The sequence below is a fragment of the Elgaria multicarinata genome, chromosome 3 (assembly GCF_023053635.1).
Source record: "Elgaria multicarinata webbii isolate HBS135686 ecotype San Diego chromosome 3, rElgMul1.1.pri, whole genome shotgun sequence".
NCBI lineage: Eukaryota > Metazoa > Chordata > Lepidosauria > Squamata > Anguidae > Elgaria > Elgaria multicarinata.
In genome coordinates this window covers 93,811,546-93,836,363 of record NC_086173.1, presented here as the reverse complement: position 1 = coordinate 93,836,363, position 24,818 = coordinate 93,811,546, and the positions used below count along the sequence as shown (strand labels likewise).

General features: G+C 41.1%; 1 protein-coding gene across 3 annotated transcripts in view; it reads right to left on the bottom strand.

Annotated features, from left to right (window-relative positions):
* Window positions 1–24,818, bottom strand: part of CYFIP2 (cytoplasmic FMR1 interacting protein 2) — a 68,101-nt gene that overhangs the window by 3,640 nt on the left and 39,643 nt on the right. For 2 of the 3 annotated variants that reach the window (XM_063120918.1, XM_063120919.1), the window contains exons 21-29: window positions 24,042–24,241; window positions 23,537–23,624; window positions 20,058–20,201; window positions 17,818–17,908; window positions 15,200–15,330; window positions 10,200–10,272; window positions 9,687–9,781; window positions 1,027–1,265; window positions 322–469 (exon numbers count right to left, since the gene is read on the bottom strand). In XM_063120918.1, coding sequence (XP_062976988.1) covers window positions 322–469; window positions 1,027–1,265; window positions 9,687–9,781; window positions 10,200–10,272; window positions 15,200–15,330; window positions 17,818–17,908; window positions 20,058–20,201; window positions 23,537–23,624; window positions 24,042–24,241 — 1,209 coding nt within the window. The remainder of the gene's footprint in view (window positions 1–321; window positions 470–1,026; window positions 1,266–9,686; window positions 9,782–10,199; window positions 10,273–15,199; window positions 15,331–17,817; window positions 17,909–20,057; window positions 20,202–23,536; window positions 23,625–24,041; window positions 24,242–24,818) is intronic. The other variant, XM_063120920.1, reaches the window with a different exon arrangement.

The window sequence follows — 24,818 nt, the reverse complement described above, 5'->3', positions numbered from 1 at the left end:
TACCATATCTTAGTGATAGAGCACATGCTTTACATGCAGAAGGTCCCATGTTCAAACTCTGGCATTTCCAGGTAAAGATGGAAATGACCGCTGACCGGAACCCTGGAGAGCCTTTGCTACCACTCAGTGTACCCAATACTGAGCTAGATGGGGCTTTAGTCAGATGCAATATAAGAAAACTTCAGGTGATGTAATGTGAAAGACATCTGCCTAAAACTCCAGAGAGCTCTTATAGCCACAGTAGACAATACTGGGCTAGATCGACACTGTCTGACCTGCTAAGGCAGCTTCCTATGTTCCTATGTTCACCTCCATACTTACCACGTTCTTTATTATTTCGTCCTTTCCATCCTGCCTCTGCACCTTTAACAGGTGGTAACAGAAGTCAAAAAGATCGAAGCGACGCTGCTGCCCCAAGAGAACTATGACTGAACAGCCAGCCCAGTTCAAACCATCTCCAAAACATTGCCTAGAGGGAAAGTGGCAGGGTAGACATTATTTAGAGAATGATTAGCCAACGTGATATCATTGAGTTGCTTGTTCTCTGAATTCCTGGCTGTTTGATTCTGAGATAAAGTAATAGCAAATAAGAGTATATGAGTAAATGTCCTCAGAAGTTAGTACAGCATTCCCCTATGTGGCAACCTCAAGTTACCTTGGACTATAACTCCCATCATCCTGCACCCCATTGGCTGTGCGATGATGGGAGTCCAACACATATGGGAAGGTTGTGCTAGGACAATGAAAGCCAGTGCACACCTGTGTTCTCTGACCAAATAGGCCAGAGTCATTTAGAGGATAAAGTACTTGGCTAGGGAATCCTAGAGCCCCTTCCTGATTCAACAACTACCCCCAAGATGTAAGACTGTCACCAGAGGCAGAGAGTCTAGTAGCTAGTAAAGCGGCCCACATTCAGCCATGAAGAACCAAATCTTGAGTATGGAAGCATTCGTAGATTTACTACAGCTTTTCTGGCTGTGAAGACCCTTTAATACAAGTTAATTAGAATTCAACAGGCCAACTCACTCAGCAGTGAATTCATTGGTTCCCACAGGAATGCAGTATACAAACTGCATGGCGCTCCAAAGCCGATGGAACTCAACACACTCATCAACATGCATGACGCCATTGGTCGGGGGAGGCCCACGCCAGATGGGGTCTTGAAGATAGCTCCGAATGCGTGTCAGGATGACCTCAAACATGGACAGGCCACAGCACAGCCTCTCCTTGGTCAGCAAGTCTCCTTCACGGGCGATGGCGATTTGCTGAGGAGGAAGAGAAGGCCAACAACAAAGATGTCACTTCCTTTTAGAATCAACCTTTCCTCCCCTCCCCATGTTTTGCACTTGGTAATGTATTTAATGTAGGAGATACCTTGCCCTTAATTAAAATCCAACTAAAGTTTGTGCCTGAGAACATTGAGCTACTTTATTATTTAGATTAGGAGGAAGTTGTCCAAAGTATCCTTACTTTATCCAAATATTCAAGGATACCTTTGGAAAGCAATAGCATAATGGAAGAGGGAAGCTGAAATGTGCTTCTCTGCCAGGATTTTTTTTTTTATCTTCAGGATTTCCTGCACATTGTGTTGTTTCTGCATACTTAATTCTCGCCTGCAAGTACTGCTCTGCAGTGGTGCTTTGTTATTGCAGTATTTGTAGTGAAGGCTGAACTGCTGCACAATGTAGTTTACATATGATCATGTCTTTTACGTGCCTATTTGTTAGAGTGTTGTTAATAACAACTGGTTATTGTGAATTATTAATCCAAATCTGCACATCCATACTAGTAATTTGTTATCTGCTGTTTAGGATGATCTAATGTTTATGGTTAAATATAGAAGTTTTAACTCTCATAATCAGGAATGCAAATTCCTATGAAAACCTTACAATTAGACAGATACTAAAGAGAAAATCATGAAAAAGTATGGTAGGGTTCCAGTATTTTTTCCATACACATTTTAGTTATATTGGCTAGAAATTCAGGACTGACTAAAAAATAAATAAATCGGAAAATGGATTTCTGTCCAATTTGTGTGTTAGAGCATCAAAAGGTAACTTTGAAGAAAAATGTTAAAATGATCAATTCTTCCACTCACTCAGTTTTGTAGAATTCACTGCTAAGAACTCCTCCCACACACATTGTACAATATAAATAGGGCAACGTGTTTAGAGTATAACTCTTTTGCACGTTGAAATGAATGAGGGTTACATGGGACCACTGCCTGGAGAATTGCACTCATTAAGTTGTTACACTTTCATTTGATGTAGAACAGTAAATAATATGATGAGAATACAAATACGCAGCACAGGAATGGGAGGCAGGATGGCAGGATGAGATGGGGCCGCACAGGAAACAGCTAAAGGCATTTCAGCCACCATACAGCTATGTCATCTCAACCTTAACGTTTGATGATGTAGTTGCAACCAACAGAGAGCACAGCAGGATGGATTTGGCCCATTCATGTTGCAGAGGATGCTGCAGCACCAAAATCAGCGCAATCAACTCATTGTGTTACTCCAGCTTTGTGTATCTTTACATTAAGAATGCCAACGCTCCCAATTAAGGATTCATCCACCATTCCTTATGGTGAACTAAAGCTGGAAATCTAGCATGTAATGTGGAATTGTTTCAATACTGGTTTCTTGAGATGGATCAAGTGGAGTGACGTATTTGTTATTCCTTCACAGAATAAAACTGGGAGGCCATATAGAAAAGTGTGATTCTAGTGAACCTTTTCCCAGGAGTAAAACAATACATGCAGATAAATCACATACTGGAAATCATTTATGGATGTGAAAATACAGGATTACTTTTTGTATTTTCAAAGATGCAAACTTCTTGCATATTAAAGACTCTTAGGTTGAAATCTTATATATACTTACTCTAGGGAAAATCCCACTGAACTCGGTGGGAGTAATTATGCATATGACTGGGCAGCAGGGATCTATAAAAGTGGTAGTCAAATGTAGGTTTGACAGTGTAGATAAATAAGGTTCATCAAAATAACTGGCATCTGTACTTATTAATTCAAGGAATCATACCAGTCAGATATTGAGCAAAAGGCCATTTCTGAATTCAAGATTTGCAGTACCCATTCTACTGTTATCATCTCTCCTGGCTGGCAACTTCTTTAAAACTTTGTTGTTGTTGTTGCTGTTTTAAAAGCTACATAAATACACCACATTCCTCAAATGGCAGCTGTGGCAATGGGGGAGGTGTAATGAGCTTCTAGGATAATCTTCTGCAGTCCTTCTTGACTAATGACAACCTTGTCAAGGCACCTCTTGAACAAGAAGAAAACTTAAAAGGGAGTAACAAATTTCAAGACAAAACAAGTGAATTAAATTCTTATACTCATCCGTTGGAAGCTTGAGTGAATTTTCTCAAGGTTTCCAAATAGGATTTCTAAAGAAGTCCATCCCTCCTTTCATTCATGCCCTCAAGTGACTGCACTCCTGTAAGATCTATACTCCCGTAATGGAAGAAGGTTCAGTTTGGCATCAAACCAATAAAGATAATAATTTCCCCTGGGAGCAGGCTATTTTCTGGCTAAACTGTTCAGTACGTTCCTCCATCTATACATGACAGACATGGCAAATCACTTTTTCCTAAATGACCTCCTGTAGTGCCCAGATGGAGGCACTTTAGAGGTTCTGGCTCTATGGTCAATCATACAGAGCTCCCATGTGAGCAGGACTTCCCCATTCACTGCAGGGGCAGTTTTGTACAAGCGGATTGGGAATGTGTACACAATACTGACCTCAGCACTGAAATCTCTGCCTGGCAATGAGTTCCATTTGTGAAGCAAATCCTCAGATAATATGTCTTTCTTTATGACAACTGTAACCATTTCCAGGAGGGTGGCTGTATTATTAGCATGTTACAGCAAAAACAAAAAAGAGTCTTGCGGCACCTTAAAGATTAGCAATTTATTCTGGCATTAGCTTTTGTGGACATTGCCAATAAAAGCTTATGCAATATAAATTTGTTAGACTTAAATGCCACAAGACTGTTTGTTTTCTTTATCTCAAAGCCTTCCATCCTGGTTAATGTAGGAAGCTTGCCCTGAAGTGAACAGGTATGCACAACACATGCCACTTTACTTGTATGCATTGTTAAATTTCACAATGTTTCCTTTCACCGGCAATGTCATGGCCAGAAATCTGACATTATTAGTTTTAGCTTCTTCTTTTCTGCCACAAGTTTCTCTAATACATTAAATGCAGGCCCCATCAGCTAGTATCAATATCTCTCAAAGTTTTTAAAAAGCTTCAGAGATAAGATCCTGTCTTAACTATAACCAAAACCTATTTCAGTTGATAAATATTGAATTTAGGAGTTCTACCATTGCTAGCTAAGGTTACAAGGACATTCTAATAGAGAAGAAAAGGAATTAATATTGAACTGACAGCAAATGCAAAGGGAAGAAAGTCAAGTTATTGTAGAAAAACTTTTCAGGTTCTAGATTTGTAAACTTCAAATATTTCCAAAAATTAGTAACAGAATTTCTGAGTGAATATCCTCAGTGGCATAAACCTTAGCCACTGGTGTTCCACTGGTTTACCTTACAGTGAACATGTAAAATGTAAAGATAGGTTTTGTTTCTGATGGCATATATGCCCAAGTACTGAGACATGTGTGTCTGCCTTTCATGCTTACATCTGCCCTGTCATGGGAAACACTGGTAGCTCTCAAATTGGCCAATTAAACTAGAAGTGAAAGGGAAAGGGACCCCTCCCCCAAATCTGTTGGCCTAGAGCAACTAACTTGTCCTATTAAACTTGAGTAACTGGGTGCAGAGCAACAAGCTCCAAGACTCCTGTACCTATGAAGAAGTGAAGAGCATCTGTATGCATCTCACTCTAGGCTTGTTCATCTCCATATCCAGCCCAACCATGATGCCCTCCCCATGGTGAAGGAGTGGGAGCTGCCAGTGTGCATAACCTGTGAGGCGAGTGCACATGTGGCGGTCCAATGGCAGCATCTTTCCACCCGGACATTTCTTCAGCACAGGATGAGGACTGTTGGGACAAGTATATATGCGAGCTGATCATCAGCAATGTCCATATATGATGGTCTAGAAAGAAAAATGCTGTGCAGATGCTTAGCTCTTTAGGAAAATATTATAAACATGATCTTTTTTTACTTCCTGTTTTACCATTTGCCTTTTATTGCTTGCTCACTGCATACTTCTGTTTTCAGACATCAGGCTTGGTGAAAAATAGGGCTACACTCTTTACTTTGTTAATTAATTACAGTGTTCATCAGTGAGAGTAACTTTTGTCAAATCAGGTATCTTATAATTTTTGTGTTTTTCTGTAATGCTTAACTGTGTCTGTCCATACTGCTGAATCTATTGCCTGGATTGTCTGTTTAGTTTCCTTTATGAACAAAATAGATTTAATAGATTATTATTATAATAGATTTATAATAAAATAGATTTTATCCAGGAGCTTATAGACTCAGAAATATGGATGAATAATTAGTGCACCAATTACAAGCTTCGGTTCAGACCCCGATTTGATGATTTAGAAAACCAGCCTGATTTGGCTCGGACTGATTCAGAGGCTGCCAGTTTAGATTTGGCTCCAAATGCTGATTCAGAAATCCACAGCTTTATGCCTGTATTTCCCCTCCTCTTTGTCAGACCTAGATGAAATATGCAGGAGTAGAAGCCAATTATGAGGAGAATATTCCCGTCAAAAGTAATGCACAGGAGTGCAGTTTTTTTTGGTTTTTTTGGTATTATATGCCTTTAACATTTTTATTTTTAAAAAGGAAACTGCCAATAATGTTTTTATTTCTTGGCAGAATTTGGTGAAATTTGCACGGAATGTTGTCCCTTATGAGGGGAACAACCCTGCAAAGTTTCAGATCAATAGATGCAAAGGAGCATTATGCAAAAGCAGCCTTGCAGATGCAAATTTGGTGGGAGGCCAAATTGCCCCCCACCAGGTGTTTTGCAGGCCAGATGATGTTGGTGGGTACAGGTACGTCCACTGATGTTATCATCCCACGCCCTGCTCATTTTGCCTTTCTCTGTGTTGAGAGCTAGTTATGGGCTGGATGTGGACGCTCTGCAGGCCAAATTAGGCCTGTGGTCCAGAGGCTCAGCATCTTTGCTTTACAGTTTCCCTAGGCAAGAAACCTGCAAAATTTCAGAAGAATGGGTGCAACTCCTTCAGAGTTATGATGGATGTGAAGCATACTGTGGCAGAGGCAGAAGGACCAGAACATCCAATATTTTCCAGATAAGCATCCAATGCTACATCCTTCCGGGTGTTGCAGGCTCCAGCAAAACTCTTTTAATGTTCCTGCTCCTGGGAAAAAGAACTAGCAAAGAGCACCAAACACTGGTTTAGACCTGCCATATATTACTTCGACATCCCTTTCCCATAGCCCTGGGATTGAAAAGCCCTGCTAAAACCATTCGGCTAGAGCTGTCAGTCACAAAACTATACTTCCTACTCCTACTCCCCACCCTGGTGTTTTCTTCATATCTTGAGAATGGGGGAAAATGTATCAATTTTTGGAGACATGTTTTCTGTGTATGTGTCCCTCTGAATCCTCAATCTTCAGCACTGTTCAGATTTGGTCCACTTTGGACATCTCCCAAATCTGTCCGAATCAGCCTGATTCAGTTCTAGATTGGGCTGAAACCAAAGCCCATCCCTAATAATTAGCTAAGCACCATGCACATAAGAACACAAAATTGCATCACATGACATTACTTGATTTATAGATCTATTTGCAGAGAGAGGCTTCTGGAAGATTGTAGTATCTTTTGGACACTTGTAGTAGCTTCCATAACTAAGTACTTAAAAGTATCTGAAAGTATTTCTGTGTATTAGGATCAGAAATATTCTTATACTGGTTCCCAGTAGATGGCATGGGAGTGTCTGGTGCTGCAGCTTTATTGAAGTGGAAGTTATTAGATGGAAGACCACAGAGCCTCATATAAGCTGGTCTGAGTTTTCCGAAGGAAAACCAGGATGTAAGTCTAATAAAGAAACAACAACAACAACAACAACAACAACAACGGGTGAACAAAATACATCCCTAAAATACAGCCTAAAACCTAAGGTATGATGAGGGAAATGTTTGATCAGGGTTCTCCTGCAACTGAGTTGTTGTTAATTGATTGTCAGCGCCCTGCAACTGTTTTGAAGATCACAGATGTAGCACTTGGGGAGGAGTGTGTGTGTTAACCTCCCCCCTTCCCAAGCTGCCATGAGCCCTGTGGGAAAATATAGAGATACCTGCAGCTTTAAACCTGGGGGGGGGGGGGCATTTAAATCAGGGAACTACAAAAGGTCTAAACATTTTCTCCCTTGGTGCTGAAGACAGTTCTCCAGTCTTCAGCATAGGTATGCAAGACTGCTAATGAATTAAAAGCAAAAAACCAACCAACCATGGGAGATCTTGATCACAGATCTCCCACATCACATTGTGTTTGACCCGAAGTTAAGCCCTCTTGCCTGCCATTGAGCCTGTTTAGACAACATCTTAAGCCATAGTTAGGCTGCTAACTCTTTTGCAGTAAATGTTTAGTGAGCATGTTTAAACCATGGTTATGTAGCCACCATGGTTAGAAATAGTTCACACAACATACCAAGCCATAATGTTTAGCTAAAAATGCTTAACCACTGTAGTTTAGTGTGTTGTCTGAACGGGGTCATTGACTTCAATTGAAGAGTTAAGCACATTGTTACATATCTCTCACTGAAATAAATGGGAGAACTAGGAATGCTCAAATTTGCCTCAGTTGTTGCTCTATTTTCTAATCTCCCTCACGAATTGATCAGAGACTAATAGGACAAGCGAATAGACTCCAGATTGTGGATGGACTGTCAGACAGACAGATAGCTAAGCCTTACATACACAAAAACACACAAGCGCATAGATGAATATTATCAAAACAGTCTCTTTGAATTTGAAGAGAGAGGAACACCTTTAAATAATCACATTGCAATCCTCTTCTGCACTTCAAGCAACCTTGCTTTATCTTGTCCCCAACAAAATAAAGTTCAGAATGAATTTATCATGTAAAAATGATTTAATAGGAAATATGTAAATTGTTTCATTGATTATATTGTTTCTATATTGCGTCTTATATGGAATGTTTGCCCCATCTACAGAAGGTTGATGGGTAATGATTTTTTTTAAATTATCTACTTAGAGCAGAGGTTGGCAACTACAGGAGGTCTGGGTCCATTTTGTCCTGCCTCCTTCTCTCCCGGCTTCCCTGGCAGGCTACATACATTCTACAGGACGTTGCACAGTCCAAGGGGTGCCCTATAAAAATAATTGTTTCCAAGTGGTTTGCTGCTGAAATTCAGTGACAACCCACTCCAGAGTGCTACAAGGATTACACTGAGCTTGTGTTCAAGCTAACCCTTTCAGTGCTCCACAGTGACTACAAGGCACTAAAAAGGTCACATTTACCTTGCAAACCAGCTAAATGGCCAGCTTTGGTTCTCTATAGTGCTAAAACTGCCATTCCCCCAATGTTTCCCCCACAACCGCGAAACTCAGTGACAGCATCCTGTTTTTTGAATGGTGCCACCATTTCAGCAGTTTAGAAAACCTGAAGTTGTAAAGCAATGAAAGTCATCAGCCTGACGTGAAGCCAAACCATCTATCCCAGACCATGGGTATTATAGTAGTACCCGCATCAGGGAATCAGGATTGTTTGCAGCTCCCTGTTGAATTTAAACTTGGCAGCAAACAAAAGTTTCTTGCCACATAGCCCTGTTTGCATGTAACCCTAAACTATGGTTTAGTGCTACAGGGATGAGCCGCTGCAAACACAAACATATGAGCCAAAAACATGGTTTGAAACAAGCTCTAGTCAACAAGCCAACTAAAGCCAACTAAAAAAGTGATTATTTAGTAGACCAGAGTCTGTCTTAAACCACAATTCCTGCTTCATATGTAATGACTAGCCATAGAAACTGAATCCTGGTTAATTCCTCCTCTCAGCCATGCAGGAGGTGGGAGTAGAGCCTAGGGCTTCACTCAGGCTTGCAGAAACTTATCCATGGGACACTAATCCTGGCAGAGCATTATATGCATACCAGGACAATGTTCAAATCCAATTGGCTTTCAAACACAATGCATAATGGAAAGGAGAACACATCCAGAAGTACCTTAGACCTCGGCTACTTATTTCATTAGGGGGTGGAGAAACTCACAATCTCATCACCACAATTCATATGGCAAGTGTGACCATGTGAGGGAGTGGAAAACTTGTCATAATGATCATCTGGGTCCTTTTCCTTGAGATGGTGGCAAGACAAAGGATTTTAATCATGGCTGCCACGTTTGTGATTTTGTGGTGGCTTTGAACTGGGAAGGCTTCAACATCTTTGTGGGTAAAATCCAGATGAAGTACTCTGGTGACAGTATCAGGACAATTATGCACAAACTGATTCCTTTTTATCTTGCTTTAGTGAGCAGGGGGATAACGGGACACCATTGCACACACTACATACAGAGCCTCAGTAAAGATAATCTAATTTTGCTTGGTAACAATGAAGTAACTGTGGACAAACTACACAATGTAGAATTGAAATCCAAGCAACAACTGGAACGACTTATTGTGGCTCAGGGACAACTGTGGAGAGCTCCTGATGTGAAATTTTGGGTCACCCACTCAACATGGGTTTTAATGTCATCCTTACCTGTGGTGTTCCCAGCCTCTCTATTAAGGGAACCAGGTGAAGTGGGGCATATTTGGCTTCGAGACGCTTCATGCGTACCTCCAAGCGTTCTCCTTCTGTTAAGCGAGCAGCAAACAGTGAAATGAGAAAGCAAAAAGAAAAAAAATCTAGCATTTCAGAGTCACCTCCCAACCATTATCCATCTCTGGGACCGGTGTGACAGAAGAGAAACAATGTAATGCATTGTGAAGAAGGGACTGTGATTACAGCCACGGCACCAGCACACTTGTAAAAGGGTCTTGTTTTAAAAGCAAAGGTTTTGCTTTTTTTTGTAAGGTTATGCAACGTGACCACTTCATGTGAAATGTTCAGTGAGCCCCCTGGTAAGCTGAGGTCAATGAATCACTGGCTAGTCCTAAGGCTCTTTGAAACTTATTGATCGCAAATATATATATAATATATATATGCAACTTCATAGGTGTTACACATCTCTGGGAATAATGACTGACATCTCTCCATCTCTTCACTCCTTACCTTTGATGTAGACCCTGGGCAAAATATTTTGGAAGGGAGCAGCATGCAGCAAATCACACACTTCTTCCTGGGACTGAGGCAGGAGGAAGAAAGATAAAAGGTGTTAAAAATTCCCTATGGGACTGATGGTTCAGCTGTCTGTCGGCTTGGGAAGGGCATATTAATTTATTTGCCTCGAGAGGACGTATTCAAATATATCCCAATTTCTAGGATGACAGAATTGGAAGAAAATGCCCTTTGAATCATCCAAGATTGCTTCATTTTCTGTAAAATCTGGAGTTTCGCAGTGGTTCTTGACGTCATCTATCTACAGAATCTAAGGCGAGGCTGGATAGCCTGTCCGCTTCGCTGTACAAACTCCGGTGCTGAACTCTGATTCCAAACAAGTCCTGCTCACTATTAACACAAGCTCCTTCTACCTTGTGTGACACAATGTTATTATGTACTGCAAATGATTACAGGAGTAGTCTCCACTTCTAAAATCACTACAGTGAACATGCAAGCTTAATAATGTAACCTGACCCCAAGACCCTTCTGTTAGTGCCTGCTTCTGTCTAGGACAGGGGTTGGCAAGTTGTGGCCCTCTAGATTTTTGGGCTTTCAACTCCATCATCCCTCACCATTGGCTATATTGGAAAGGGCTGATGGAAGTAGTAGGCCAAAACATCCGGAGGGTCAAAAGTTCATCCACCCCTGGTCTAGGAGGTCTCAAGCAACCTGAATCCACCACATCTAGAGTCCAATATGGGCCTCTTCAAAAGCCTCTCTGAAGTCAAGCTAAGTTTACAAAGCTCCTAATATAAGAGGGGCAACTCAGATCTTTCACAGACTAAATTAGGTCATCTAACACTCAAGGAGTTGCCTCCTCCACCCCTTCTGATGGCTCATCAGTGAAGAAAGAAAGAACTTAATCTCAGGCCATTCAATATGACGCTACTGTATAAGGGTTCAAGCCCCTATACATTCCATGAAACTCAGGTTGAGAAGCAGGCTTCTGGCACTACTCAAGATGGGCACTCTTAAGCACTGTTGTGTTTACATCTGCCTTCCGTAATCACTTCCACTGAGAGTTATCCCAGGTCTTGCAGAACCAGAGGGTATTAAAACGTCTGCTCAAAGATCCCCATATTGTTGCTTTTAAATGCAAAAGCAGCCATGAGGGGGCGAAAGAAGATTTTGATCTAATGACTCTCACTAAAACTACTATTTGCCTGTTATGGGGGAAAACATACTGGCTAACCCTCTTGCCTCAGTGCAACAGCAGTAGTCCAAATTACACACACCTCTCACTGCTGCTTTTAATTAAACAAACAAAGCCAATCCAGAAGATCTTGTTCATAGACCTCCTGCGTGAAGCCTGGTTTGGCCCCAAGATTCATCTGAGTCTGGTTTTTTAGCTGTGGCTTATACTCTGGACCTGTTACTGAGTGACTATCTAGAAGTTATCAACTGACTTACCATATGACTGCATATGCACTGCAGTAACTTTATAGGAAGTGGCCATGTGCTAAATCAGCCTTCTCCAACTTGGTACCCCCTAGAGGAGTTGGACTACAATTACCACCTCCGCCATCCAGCATGGCCATTGCAAGGCTGTGCAACATGGTTATCTGTAGCTACCCCTACTCACTCTTCATCTGACTTCTCGGTTTGCCCATTGTTGGGTCTCTGTTGATTCATAGACACTTAACCTGGATCAAGATCAACACAGGAATGCAAATGTGCAGATTCCAGCCTGTGGTGGTAACTTATTCAAATGTATTTGCTCAAAAGTCAACGCTCCAGCTTGCTGCTTGAAATTACAGGCTTAGATGCAGCCAATGTCCCTCCTGTATCTGGGGACAACATTGCAGAGAATTTTAAGTAGGTACTGAGTTTCCCAGTACAAAGGCCAGAGGGGGGATCCTAATCAGGGTCACTATCTGGCATGATGAGCTCTTTCTGGTACGTACTAGGGTGGCTTTCCCCAACGTGTTGCCCTCCAGATGGCCATGCTAGCTGGGGAGGATGGTTGTTGTACTCTAACACATCTGTAGGGTGCTGTGTTGGGGAAGGCTGTTCTAGGGTCTTCCCTGGGAAAAACAGCTGTTGCAGATAGGCCCAATGTCTTATCGCTAAAAGTGGATGAAATGTCCAGGGTGCCTTTACAGGTTGTACCTACACTAAGTTTGGAGACTCATTAAAAAGGACTCATAAGAGCGTAAGAATTATTTAAAAAAAGGGGGGGGTCATCTTGATACACACAGCTGGCTTGTGGGTCATTCAATGGTATATGCATAACAAAGAGAACATAAATGTCTGTTTATAAAATACACTTACTTGGAAGCAAGTCTTGTGAATGTAAATTGCAGCCTGACAACTTAATTGCAATTGTTTCTAGGTTCACACAACACCTGGGAGAGACTCATGTAGTTCTGTCGTTGTAAGCCGCATGTGTATGAATGAAAAAAGTCTTACATAATCTTATATTTTTTATTTTATATCACTCTATGTAAAGCATTTACTTTTGATGCTAACAGGAAGACCTAGAAATGGCGCTGGGGAGAGAGGAATATCTTTAGCATACTTTTTTTGGAAGTAAAGCCCCACTGTGGAGAGGGCAGGTGGAGAGGCAGGGGGACATTTCCAAGTAACCATACTTAGGAATGGGCTGGAAGAGGCCAAGAGAGGAACCACAGAATGAGAAGCAACTTGAAAACACATACAGATATCCAAAGTTAATCTAAACTGCAGACACACAAAGAGGCAAGACCTGGGAAGCAGTAATGCTGGAGGAGACTTGAGTAATGGTTGGCAGCAAATTCTGCATGAGTCTACAGGGCGGTAGAGCAACAAAGTAAACCATGATGGCTGCAGGCCGCATGCAAAGAGGCAAGACACTGCAAAAGGAGGAGGTGTCAATATATCTGTGTGAGGACACATTCGGAATGCTGTGATCAATTCTCCAATCTCCAGCCATGCCTTATAGTGTCAAAAGTACGTGCACAGTCCCTCATCCAAGCCTCAGCCGTTTACAAATAGTAACTTCATGAACGTCTTAGAAGATGGGCATGAAGTTACTCATTTCAACTCTACTGCAATATTTTTTATGAACAGTTAATTGCCTAATGAGATGTAAGTGCTTCTTACTTCATAAGAAAGGCCACACTAGAACTGGGGCTTTTGTCCAATTCTATCTTACCCTGAGAATGTCAAACATAGAAGGGAGGCTTTCATTGCTGGCTACAGTAGCAGGAACTCCACGAGCATGTGGGGCCCCTTCTCCTTCCATAGCAGGCAAGGAGGAAGCCATCCTTGTGTACCCATACCTTGGTTTTTATCAACTGCCTGTGCCCTGTTGCATATTCCAAGCACCTGATTAAGTTAATAGATTAGTAAATTGAGAGATAAGTGTTTTTAAAATTATACTAGAAATTGAGTTTCATTATGATGTTCAGGAAATCATGAATTCTGAAGGCCTTCGTCAAAGGCCATTCTACCAGGAGTTAACTTGTACTGGTAAAATGTCTACTGCTCTGGACCTGCGAGCCAGAATAATATTTGTTGTTTTGCAACCGTGAAGATAAGCAAAATAAGCTCATGTCAAAATGTTCTCCCATGAGTCACAAGTAGGAGATAAGTAGAGTCTCAAAGAGGACAAATGAATAAATCATAATACAAGTGTACTTGGTAACTGAGTTTGTATCACATTGACTATGTAGCTTTATGAATGTCAGAAAGTCCAAAGGAATTAATTATTTTACACGCAGAATCAAAATCTTCACTGAATGGCTTAAAACTGAGAGAATGATTAGATAACCTTCTACACATACATTCAAAATAATTTCTTCTTATCATCCTTCCTGAAATACCTTCCCTCTGCATATGACTCACCTTCATGCTGCCATTGGCATCCTGCTGCTACGGCAAGAGAACATTGGCTCTCTAATACACTAATAATGTGTCACTACTATGAGAAGCAGTTAAGTGGATGAAGTAAGAGGAAAAAGGCGTTGCGCACAATCAAGCACAGGTTTGACATTACGCAGATCAGAAGGACCACAATGGGAGAAGGCGCTATTCAAGAGAGCAATGATATGTTCAAATATCCTAGCATTCTTCATTTTAATGGCAGATGGGAAACACAAGATAGCAGCTTCCCACATTCTCAGGCCAGATCTACACCAAGCAGGACATTGCACTATGAAAGCAGTATATAAAAGGCAGGAGCCACACGACCACTTTATAGTGGTATTGAAGTGCACCGACAACTGTTGGGGCCCATAGACACATACCGCTTTCGTACCGCTTTCATAATGCAATACCCTGCTTGGTGTAGATTACGCCTCCATTTGGTGTTGGGTGCTAAACCAGATGTGCAAGAAGCAGTACAGAGTGGGTACCTTGAGAAAACAGGCGCAACTTTTTGAGATTCGAACATCAATGTCAGGCAAAGTACACATTCTGCACTGACACCACTTTTGCTGCCATACCTGAAGTGGCGTGGATTAACACAGGCAGGGCACTAATGACGGCTGAGATCATGAATATATGTGGATTGCTAGGACTAGCTCCAGAGTGCATAATTGTCTTGCACAAAATGCCATGTATATCAACCCCAAACCTCCCTTCACCATTGCATCTCTACGCTGTCTGTATGTAGCACATCTCAATCTACACTGAAACTTCATGGCAACCTGTTCCAAGCCAAATTCAAAACACAGAGCCCTCCTCGATGTACAACCAACCCACAATCTGCACCACTTTCACGTTGGGATAATTGCCACATGCAGCAACTTTTAGATTCTGGCTGCATCGTGTCACCTCGTTAAACTCTGTTCTCATTTACAGAGCTTTACAGCTTATGCCAAATCCTCTGCATCATACATATCTAAATGGCACCACTCTCTTAGATTGCAACCACATTAATGCCTTGTTGAACTCAGACAGCTCATTTTTGTTTCTTTGTTTGAAGTATTTCTTAGCCCTGCCAATTTTCAAAAGAATTCATTTTAACTCACCAGGGCCTGCTCTATGAGAAGGCAGAAAAGAATGGCATTACCCACTTCCCTCAGGCTCTGGAATACATCAGTCTTTAGCTCTGCATACTCAATTATGTCCTTCAGCTGGTGATGGAAAAACTCCAGAATTCCTTGGGAGAAGAAAGGAAGAGAGAGAAAGAAAATTATCTAAAGGATGGTTATGACAGAAAAGAACACTACCAGGTAAGAAGAGCAAGTTGCTGTCAACTCAGGCCTTTGGCTCAGGTCAACTCAGCTTTCCATCCTTCCGAGGACTCAGCCTTCCATCCTTCCAAGGTCGGTAAAATGAGTACCCAGCTAGCTGGGGGAAAGGTAACTGCGACTGGGGAAGGCAATGGGAAACCACCCCGCTACAAAGTCTGCCAAGAAAACGTCAGCGAAAGCAGGTGTCCCTCTAGGAGTCAGCAATGACTCAAGTGCTTGCACGACAGGTTCCTTTCCTTTCCTAAATTTGTAAACCGCCCAGAGAGCTTCGGCTATTGGGTGGTATAGAAATGCAATAAATAAATAAATAAAATAAATAAATAAAATAAATAAATAAAATAGTTGCAGTCCTGGAGTGGCTACCTCATGTGCTCTCCATTCAATTCAACCCTCCTTGATGTCTATGGCCACATCTGTGCTATTTGGGAATGTATGAGAAATTCATTTCAGTTCACTAGTGACCAGAGTTTACTGAATTTATACCTCTCAGATCTGAATGCAGGCTCCCACACAATCTGCGGTCGAAGGTCATACATTTCTGAGCCTGCAATGTGATTCGTGGACCCACCAAAATGCATTTGCTAACATGCATACATTTTTAAAATGTGCATTAAAAATACTTTTGAGAAAACGCACACTATACACGTTAACCAAGGGAAGAAAAATTCATACATTTTTGAGGTATACATTTAGGAATGCGTATTTGGTGTATATTTAGGAAAATGTGCACTGTAATATGCACGCATTTTTATGCAAATGGGGAAAAAACCTGAAGCTCATAATCTGAGATGGACATCAGCTTTTGAGGTAGAATTCAAAGAACTCTGACAAATGTGACTTTTGCTGATTCACACGTCCCTAGTACTGTTGCACTGTTGTACTCCTGCTTCAGCACAACAAATACTTTCGTATCTAAAAAGGAACAATGTGTCCAGAAATTATGAACACTTCTGCAGATTCCTAGTGCATGTTCATTAGTTTTGTATTGATTGTTTTCATTGGTATTTTATTTGTTTCATTATTATGTTTTAAATTCTAAAACGCCTAGATAAATTTAATTTGAGGAATTTAACAAATTAATTAAATAAAATAAAATGAATAATAGGCACAATTATTAAACCCAACTCCAGTGGAGAGCATTTATTTATTTCATTCTTTCCCATTTTCTCCACCTGAATGGGCCCAAACAAGGCAACATACACAGCTAAATAAAGACCAATAATAAAACAAATATTCAAAAAGCTGGCCAAATCAATTTAAAACTACAATAAATGCTGCAAGGAAAACAGAAAACGAACAAAGTTACTTAAAACTACCCTTAAAAGATCTGCTGAAATAGAAAATCTCCTCGAAAGCCAGCAAAGAGCCAGTGCGTTAAACAGGTTTTTTTTGAGAATTCTGTCATCAACATCCATACAATGATGTTGCACACGGTTCTTTGCAGCAGCTGGGAGAAGGGTATGGATGTAGACTCGGGATGGTGCCCCTGTTCGTAACGACAGTCCCTGCTGGGAGAATAAATGGTTCAGGTAGCAACGCCAGGCTCCGTTTAGTGCAGGCTGGCCCTACGAAGCAGCCCAGGCTCTCCACACTGGGCAAACGCAGAGTGCTGCTGCTGCTCACTCAACTGGTTTGCCTCCCAGCGGTGGCTGCTGAGAGGTGCAGAGACTGCTGTACCACAGGGGTGACCACAAATAGCTGAATGTACTGTAGCATGGCCCATAGTTGGCTGTTATTCTGTTAATCCAATCAATGTACACTGCCCTGAGCTCCTTGGAAGCAGGGTGGGATAATAAATAATAAAAAAATGGTAGTGCCTAAACCAGGGAGACCTGGATTCAAATCCCCGTTCGGCTCTGACGTTCACTGGGTGGCCTTAGGCAAGTCTTGGCCTAACTTACTCTAAAGCAGGAAACCCCACAAGTCACCCTTGGGTGGGAATATACAAATGTCATAAAGAAATAAAGGTGCTCACAGTGGAAGAATTAACATCTCTAGACATCTCATATCTATCAAGGCTAGTCATCTAGGCTAGACATCTCATGTCTATTCCTGATGGCTATATGCTCCTTCCAGTATCAGAGGCAGTATTGCTTATGTACACCAGTTGCTGGGGAACATGGGTGGGAGGGTGCTGTTGCACTCATGTCCTTCTTGTAGGTTCCTTGTCGACAGCTGGCTGGCTGCTGTGTGAACAGAATGATGGACTAGATGGAACCTTGGTCTAATCCACCATGGCGCGTCTTATGCTCTCATAATACAGCCTTTCCCAATTTGGTGCCCTCCATGTTTTGGACTTCAACTCCCATCAGCCCCAGCCAGCATGGTCAATGGCTAGGAATGCAGGGACGCCAGGCTGGGGAAGGCTGTCATAACGTGATACCAGTACCAACCTGGAGATCCGTACTCGTGCCTTGGCAGGCGGCAGATCTTCGGCATCACCTCTATCAAGGTTTTCACATACTGAAGGATGGTCCCTTGCAACTAGCGAAAACAGTGGAAGATAAAGGTCAGTTGTAAAAGATGGACTGAAAGCTGGAAGTGTGTTCAGTTTTACAAAGATGAAGAAGGGGACACATTTGCAGAATATTGGAGATGTTTTCTTAATGTTTGCAGAATTAAAGGAACATTTGCAAACATTCAGTTTTGTTTTTCACTAACTTGACTTAGGCTGCAATCCTATACCGACTCAGTGGGACTTGCTTCTGAGTAGACATGCATAGGACTGCACAGATCGTCATTTATAAAATGTACGAATATATAGGGAATATATATTTATAACTGGGTTGGTTTTTTTTGGATTTTGCATATGAAACATAGAATGTATCATATATACTGAGTGTGAAAATGCATATATGTTATTTCAAAAAACCAGATAAAGGACACCTTTTTGATTGTCCTACATAATACTGTACTGTTCTTATTGTATGCATATTTTGTTTTTAAAAATTTATTTATTTTTAAATGCAGGCATGTGGGATTTTGTCTCTGAGCTTTGGAGACACTCATATGCAGCAATTTCCCATCCTTCTCCTGGGTTCAAGGCTTGGGAGGAGGAGGAAATCAAGAGCTGGGATTTAGAGACATTCAGATTTCCCATTGCTTCTGAATGCCTCCGAAGCAGAGTCTGGGATGGGGGCAGCTGAACACTGCAGTTGTGCTGACATTTGGCGCCAACTGGAAGCTGCAACTCTTCTTGCTGCTGCTGAGTACTTTTAATGATCAGCAGAGGCACCTGCTGAATTAAAATAGATGGTCACGACTGGTGACCAGGGTTGGCCTCTTGAAAAGAGACCCCTTTCAGTTTGTGAGCTGAGCTACTAGTTTATTGCTGGGGGTGGGTTGCAGAAAATACATACATTAAAAGCCAGTATAGAAGTATTAATAATTTAAGTGCACTAAAATGGATATAAAAATAGGGTGACCATATGAAAAGGAGGACAGGGCTTCTGTATCTTTAACAGTTGTATAGAAAAGGGAATTTCAGCAGGTGTCATTTGTACGCATACAGCACCTGGTGAAATTCCCTTGTCATCACAACAGTTAAAGCTGCAGGACCCCTGCCTGCTTTTGTATCTGGTCACTCTAGTATAGCTCCTGCAGCTTTAATTGTTGTGATGAAGATGGAATGTCACCAGGTGCTGCATGAATACAAATGACACCTGCTGAAATTCCCTTTTCTATACAACTGTTCAAGATACAGAGACCTTTCCTCCTTTTCTTATGGCAACCCTATATAAATCCCCCGCCTTTTGAAATCCGAGCCCCATGCCCTATCACAAATTTTCACAAATGAAAATCCATTTTCAAAGATATCTGGTAATTGGCAAGGGTGGATATACAGGGTTTAGCAAACAGCTTGAAACTTACGCACCAGCCCTATTAAAAGCTTCTGTACATTTCAGTAAGTGAAACACTTTTGCTTGCTTGTTTGCTTACTCTTAACAAGTGGATACATCCCAGCAGCAGATGTGCACATCAAAATGAATTATAGCCATGGTGATCTGATACTTTACATAACTGAGGTTCTGAACAAAACTTCAGGGAACTCTGGGAGCTACAGCTCTCTGATGGGAGCCATGAACCTCTAACACAGCCTTCCTTTCCAGATGTTTTGGACCACAACTCCTATCAGACCCAGCCATCAGGGATCATGGGAATTGTAGCAGTCCAAATCATCTGGAGGGAAGGATGGGGAAGTTTGCTCCAACAGAATTCCTTGCATCTTCACCAAAGGACAGTTTCCAAAATCCTTTGAGGAAAGCCACGCCAGCCAATGAAACTGCTATAAAATTGGTATTACACTTTATAAATGTGTAGAGCAGATAGGAATGTCTTGAATTTTCAGATTTCTTTATTTTGCTCTCATATGCAGAAGCAACGCAATGCAATAAAAGTCCAGAATAGAGTATTTTCAACAGAGACACTAATGTCAAGCAAAAAGAGGCATTGAAATGTCAAAGTAATTTTCAACGCAGGTTTTTTCTAAATGCCATAGAAAACATATTCTAAATGCATGTTCTAAAAGAATATATATTTCTAAAAGAATATATATTTCAAAAATCATGTTCCAGCGAAAGTCGTTTGACTTCCTGGCCTGCGCTATATCCCTGATCTCAAATGTCACCGTTACCAGGCTCTTGACGATCTTCAGCAGTTCCTCCATCACCACAGCAATCCCTTGGTATCCAAGGAGCCGGCAGATTGTCTTGAAATGTGGAGGCCCCACAAAGTTCCGGTACGAGCTATAGATGTGGCTGTAGGCAATGTTCAGTGGCTGGGAAAAACAGGAGCAAAACAGTTACTATGGCAATCTAAAAAAAATATTTAAAAATTACCAGGGCCTCTGAAAAATCAGTATAGTCATAAAAATCAGTATGGCCATAACTGCACCAAGGAATGAGGAAGTCAGGGAAGGCAGCTTTGTGGTATTATTTGGAAAACATGTATTTCCTTGCCATGTTTGGAAATATTTTTCTTAGGCTGCAGTCCTATATGCACTTACCTGGGGAAAGGCCCCCAACTTCAATGGATCTTAATTCTGAGAAGCTATGTCTAGGACTGCACAGTCAATATCCACATTTACAAGGGCATCATTGAAACGGAGCCCACAAGTCCCTGAGTGCTTACTGCATCAAGCGATGCCTAAAGGCACCAGGCACCAGGGCGAAGACGTATTCCAAACAGCTTTCAAATGAAGAAAGTGATACATGGCTTGGTGAGAAACTGGAGCAGGGTGGTAATGTTTAATTATTTGCTCTTTATCTCCATAGCACAACTTGCATATTAGGCATGTTATGATGATTGTACACTGGTGTCTTGTCAAACAGAACGACTCATCAATTACATGGTACACATGATCTAAGTATTAGTGCCCTATAATGAAGGCATAGAAAAGCCAAATCAGAAATAAAGATTTTAAAATAAAATTTATGGGAAAGCAGTTCTTATTAATGATTTCGCTGGAGCATTATTTTTCTTTTAAAAATCGTCTTTACCTTTACCCTTCTTAAGACTTAAGCCAAGCTCACACTAGTGGGAATTTAGGTTTTCTAACCCACACTAACACAAGACGCAGGAACAGGCAACAACAGCTTTCAAGTCAAGAAAATAAAATATACAGAAACTGGTGAAGTAACAGTCGGTGGAGGAGTATTGAAAGCATTTGAGCTACACAGAAAGTCGCAAAGGGACAATTTATTCACTGTGGCCCCCATGTGGAGACAGCTGTACACTGCACTTTCTCTATATTGTAGACTGACTTAACATCAACCCTGCAAATTGTGTGATGGGTCTCCACGCCAGTGGTGGAATAGCCTGAACATCACTGCTGATGTGGTATTGAGAGACATGGAAATCCTCTCCGAAATGAAGAAACTGACATTTTTCATTTGGTTTCAACAGGTCCGTAGCTCGAGTAATGATCTAATCCTTGGCTAACATACAGAACAAAATTTCTGAGTAATGTAACTTTTTAGTCATTGCAAAGAGAGAGTGGAATAAAAATGATTAAAAAAAGATTTCTCTTTACAAACATCTACAGAACAAGTGCATGATCTCTGTTTATAGGACCATAAATACACTGTGACAATCCAAAGTAATGATCTAAGCACGCCAGGCCAGGCCTGCAGTCTGAGCTTTGTTGTTAATGCCACAGCAATTTCTACTGCCAAACAGATATGCATTACTTTAGAATTTAATTTGTCTCTTTAGCAGTGGTAGGAACAGCAAGCAAAGCTCTTCCTGTACACCCATTTCTTCTTACTGTTCATGTATCTTCTTTGGATTGTGGCCATTAACTATAGTAAGACTGGATGACTCCAGTGAAATATACTTTTACATCTTGACCTCAACTCAAAGCTCTACCGATGCTCTGATGCACAGAGAGAGCTCTAGAACATGCAAAGGCTTCCTAGTTCGCAGCAGCCTTGGGGGCAGCTCTGAATGCGCAGTGGACACTCATACATACAACTGTCCCTGACACTGCTTGATATGTATATTGTAAACAAGCCTCAGGATAGGTCAGAAGAACATACAAGAGTCAAACATCTGAATCCAGTTTGCAAGCCTGGTTTGAAAGGGGATTTAAACCAGTTTCCAGATCACTATTTGGCACTATAACGCAGAAGGGGGGGGCAATCCTCACCCCTATGCTAGGGTCCCAATGCAGAATGTGGTTCTTACAACTACTCTAAAGTAAAAAAAGGGCCAAAAGATGTAGCCACTTCCTACACCTTTAACATAATTTCTAATATTGTCCTTAAAATTCAGTTCCAAGTAACATGTCAAAGCACAGCAACTGCCTTGTAGGTTCCCCTGACATTAATATACCTAAGTGTAGGTGAGACAGTTTTCACAAATTATGACCATTTGGCCATTTTTGGCCAGCTGACCTATTTTTACATGATTTATAGAAGAAAATACTGCTCTAAGAGCTTTCAATCTTCTGTTTGTTTCACCTGCTGCATCAGTAAAGTTTTATTTGCCTTTTGAAAACATTTAAGAGAAAGAAGCCTTATTTTTAAAATAATTAAATAAAAAGATTTACTGTGGTGTATCTGGGTTAATTTAGGTAGTTTTTGAAGTAATCATATAAGAGACATTGGAGGCACATTTGCAGGGACACAAGACAGGGCCTTCTTAGTGGTTGCTCCTAGGCTCTGAGACTATTTTTCACAGAAGGCTAGGTTGGCATCCTCTCTATTGTCCTTCCACAGGCAGGCACAGACATTTTTATTCAAGCAGGCCTTTACATGTTGGCTGGTTTGCTGACTTAAACAAGTTGGGTGCTGTTTATCTCTTTTTATTGCCCTGTTTTTAATTGATTTGTTTTTATGTTTTAATTGAGATTCTGGGTTTAATCTGTATTTTACTATTGTTAGTCTCTTTGAGCAACCATTTTTGGCAGACAGCCAGGATATACATTTTATAAATTAATAATAAACAAAAGGTGCTCAAAGCCCAGCTAGAGGTGTGAAACAGAGTAACTGGCTACCATGTCTTCAATATGTTTGGGGATGCTGTGTGCTGTTTTCAGTATTTCAGTATGAATATGAATTAGGCTGTTTCAATATTACAACCAAGAAAAAATACTCAACATGGTTTGTTGTGGCATGGGTAGTCAGATGTCAACCCATTTTCTTCTCTGGAACAGTCAGAACAGACTGTTCTGCAAAGGAGACTCTTGTTCAAGGGTGGATTTTAGATCACAACTAAGTGTCATAAGGATAATTTCTTGCTGGTGCCTCAGGCCGCAATTCTTTGCATACTTACTGGACACACTGAATTCAGTGGGCAACTTACAAAGCCAATTTCACCCATTCCCTCCAAGCATTCTGTGTGACCAGGATTTCCAACAGTGCAAAGAGATGTGTACAGGTGTAGGAGCATAGAAGCACTTTCATACTAGGGAACCAGAATGAAGCTGTTTGCTTGCTAATATCAGTATTCATCGAGTAAAATCCACCATATACTTCCTTCTCTTGTTTTGATCATGGACCTTTCTGTTCCAGTTATATCACTTGTTATATGTGATTCTTCTATACATTCTACTTGCTTAAACCAACTCCCTTCAAACTGGGCTCTGAATGGTAAGTTTGTTTCTTGACTCACCTTAGACCCATAAAGGTAATATGGCTGGACGTTAGCTGGTTTATCCCTCTGGGGTTCTTGGGTGAATGGAATTGCTGTCCGCACAAATCTGGGTTTTGTGAAAATGAGAGGGAAATAGATTTTTCATAATCTATTGACAGAGAGTAGTACATTTAACATCCCTGTCCCCTCAGCTTTACGGACAAAAATATAGGTACAATCCACTGGTTGCTTGGAGGTTTTCTTTATGGTTCTTCATAATAAATTATATTTAGACTCTTTTCTATAATCTAGCTGCATTTTGATTAGACATCATTTTGTAATCTAAGATCAATTATGCACCAAACCTGGCCAATTCATGAAATATGCCTAAAACTGCTGTAATTGTAATACTGTGTCGCATGAAATACGTTACATACTACAACTTGGTTTTGATCCAGAAGGTTAAAGAGCAAACAAGCAGAACTTAAACCTATAGCTCTCCAGCAGGAGTCCAATGGGCCCCACTTTGACATTTGTTTCTTACCTGTTAGTAGACCCATTGTAGCAGTAATTAGGTAAAAAGTCAAAGTTTAGCTCCCAGAAGACATGCAGGGTGATGCGTCCATAAGGAGCTGAGACGTTGTGATTGGCCTCTCGGAACATGGCATCAAAACTGTCCAAGGTCATGTGCTTGCACAGCAATCTATGTGTCAGACGGTTGATCTCCAAAAGCCACTCAAGCTCCTGCACCCAGAGAAAACAGCAGCAAAAAGACAGGCTGCATCATCAAGGTCACAAGTGAAACATCTCATATATCTGTGGGAACATGACATTAAGGCATTCGGAACATGCTCAGTTGTGACCTTTACTATAAAGTTAAGATTGGTAGCAGGTACACTTGGAGAGGAATACCTACTGTGGGTGAAAACAGGTCCCTCTCTTATCATGATCTTTTCAGACTATTATCTTTACTATCAAAATATCATTAAGGCTGCAACTCTATATACACTTATCTAGGAGTAAGCCATTTTGAACTCAATGGGGCTTATGTCTGTGAGCAGACAATAATGCTGTTTGCATTGTAAGATGATTTACAATGCAATTTTATTGCATTGATTTTAGTGACTTTTCAAAAGGTTGTGGACTGACAACAACCCCCAACATACCACAGTATACCTTCCATTTATATTGTTTACATACATTATCTGAGCAAATCAGAGGGGAAGGGGGAAACACAGACAGAGTATCTTTCCTAAGACCCCTGACTGAATTCCTGGCAAAGGCAAGAGTTCAGCAGGGTTCAAAACTGAAGACTGAACTT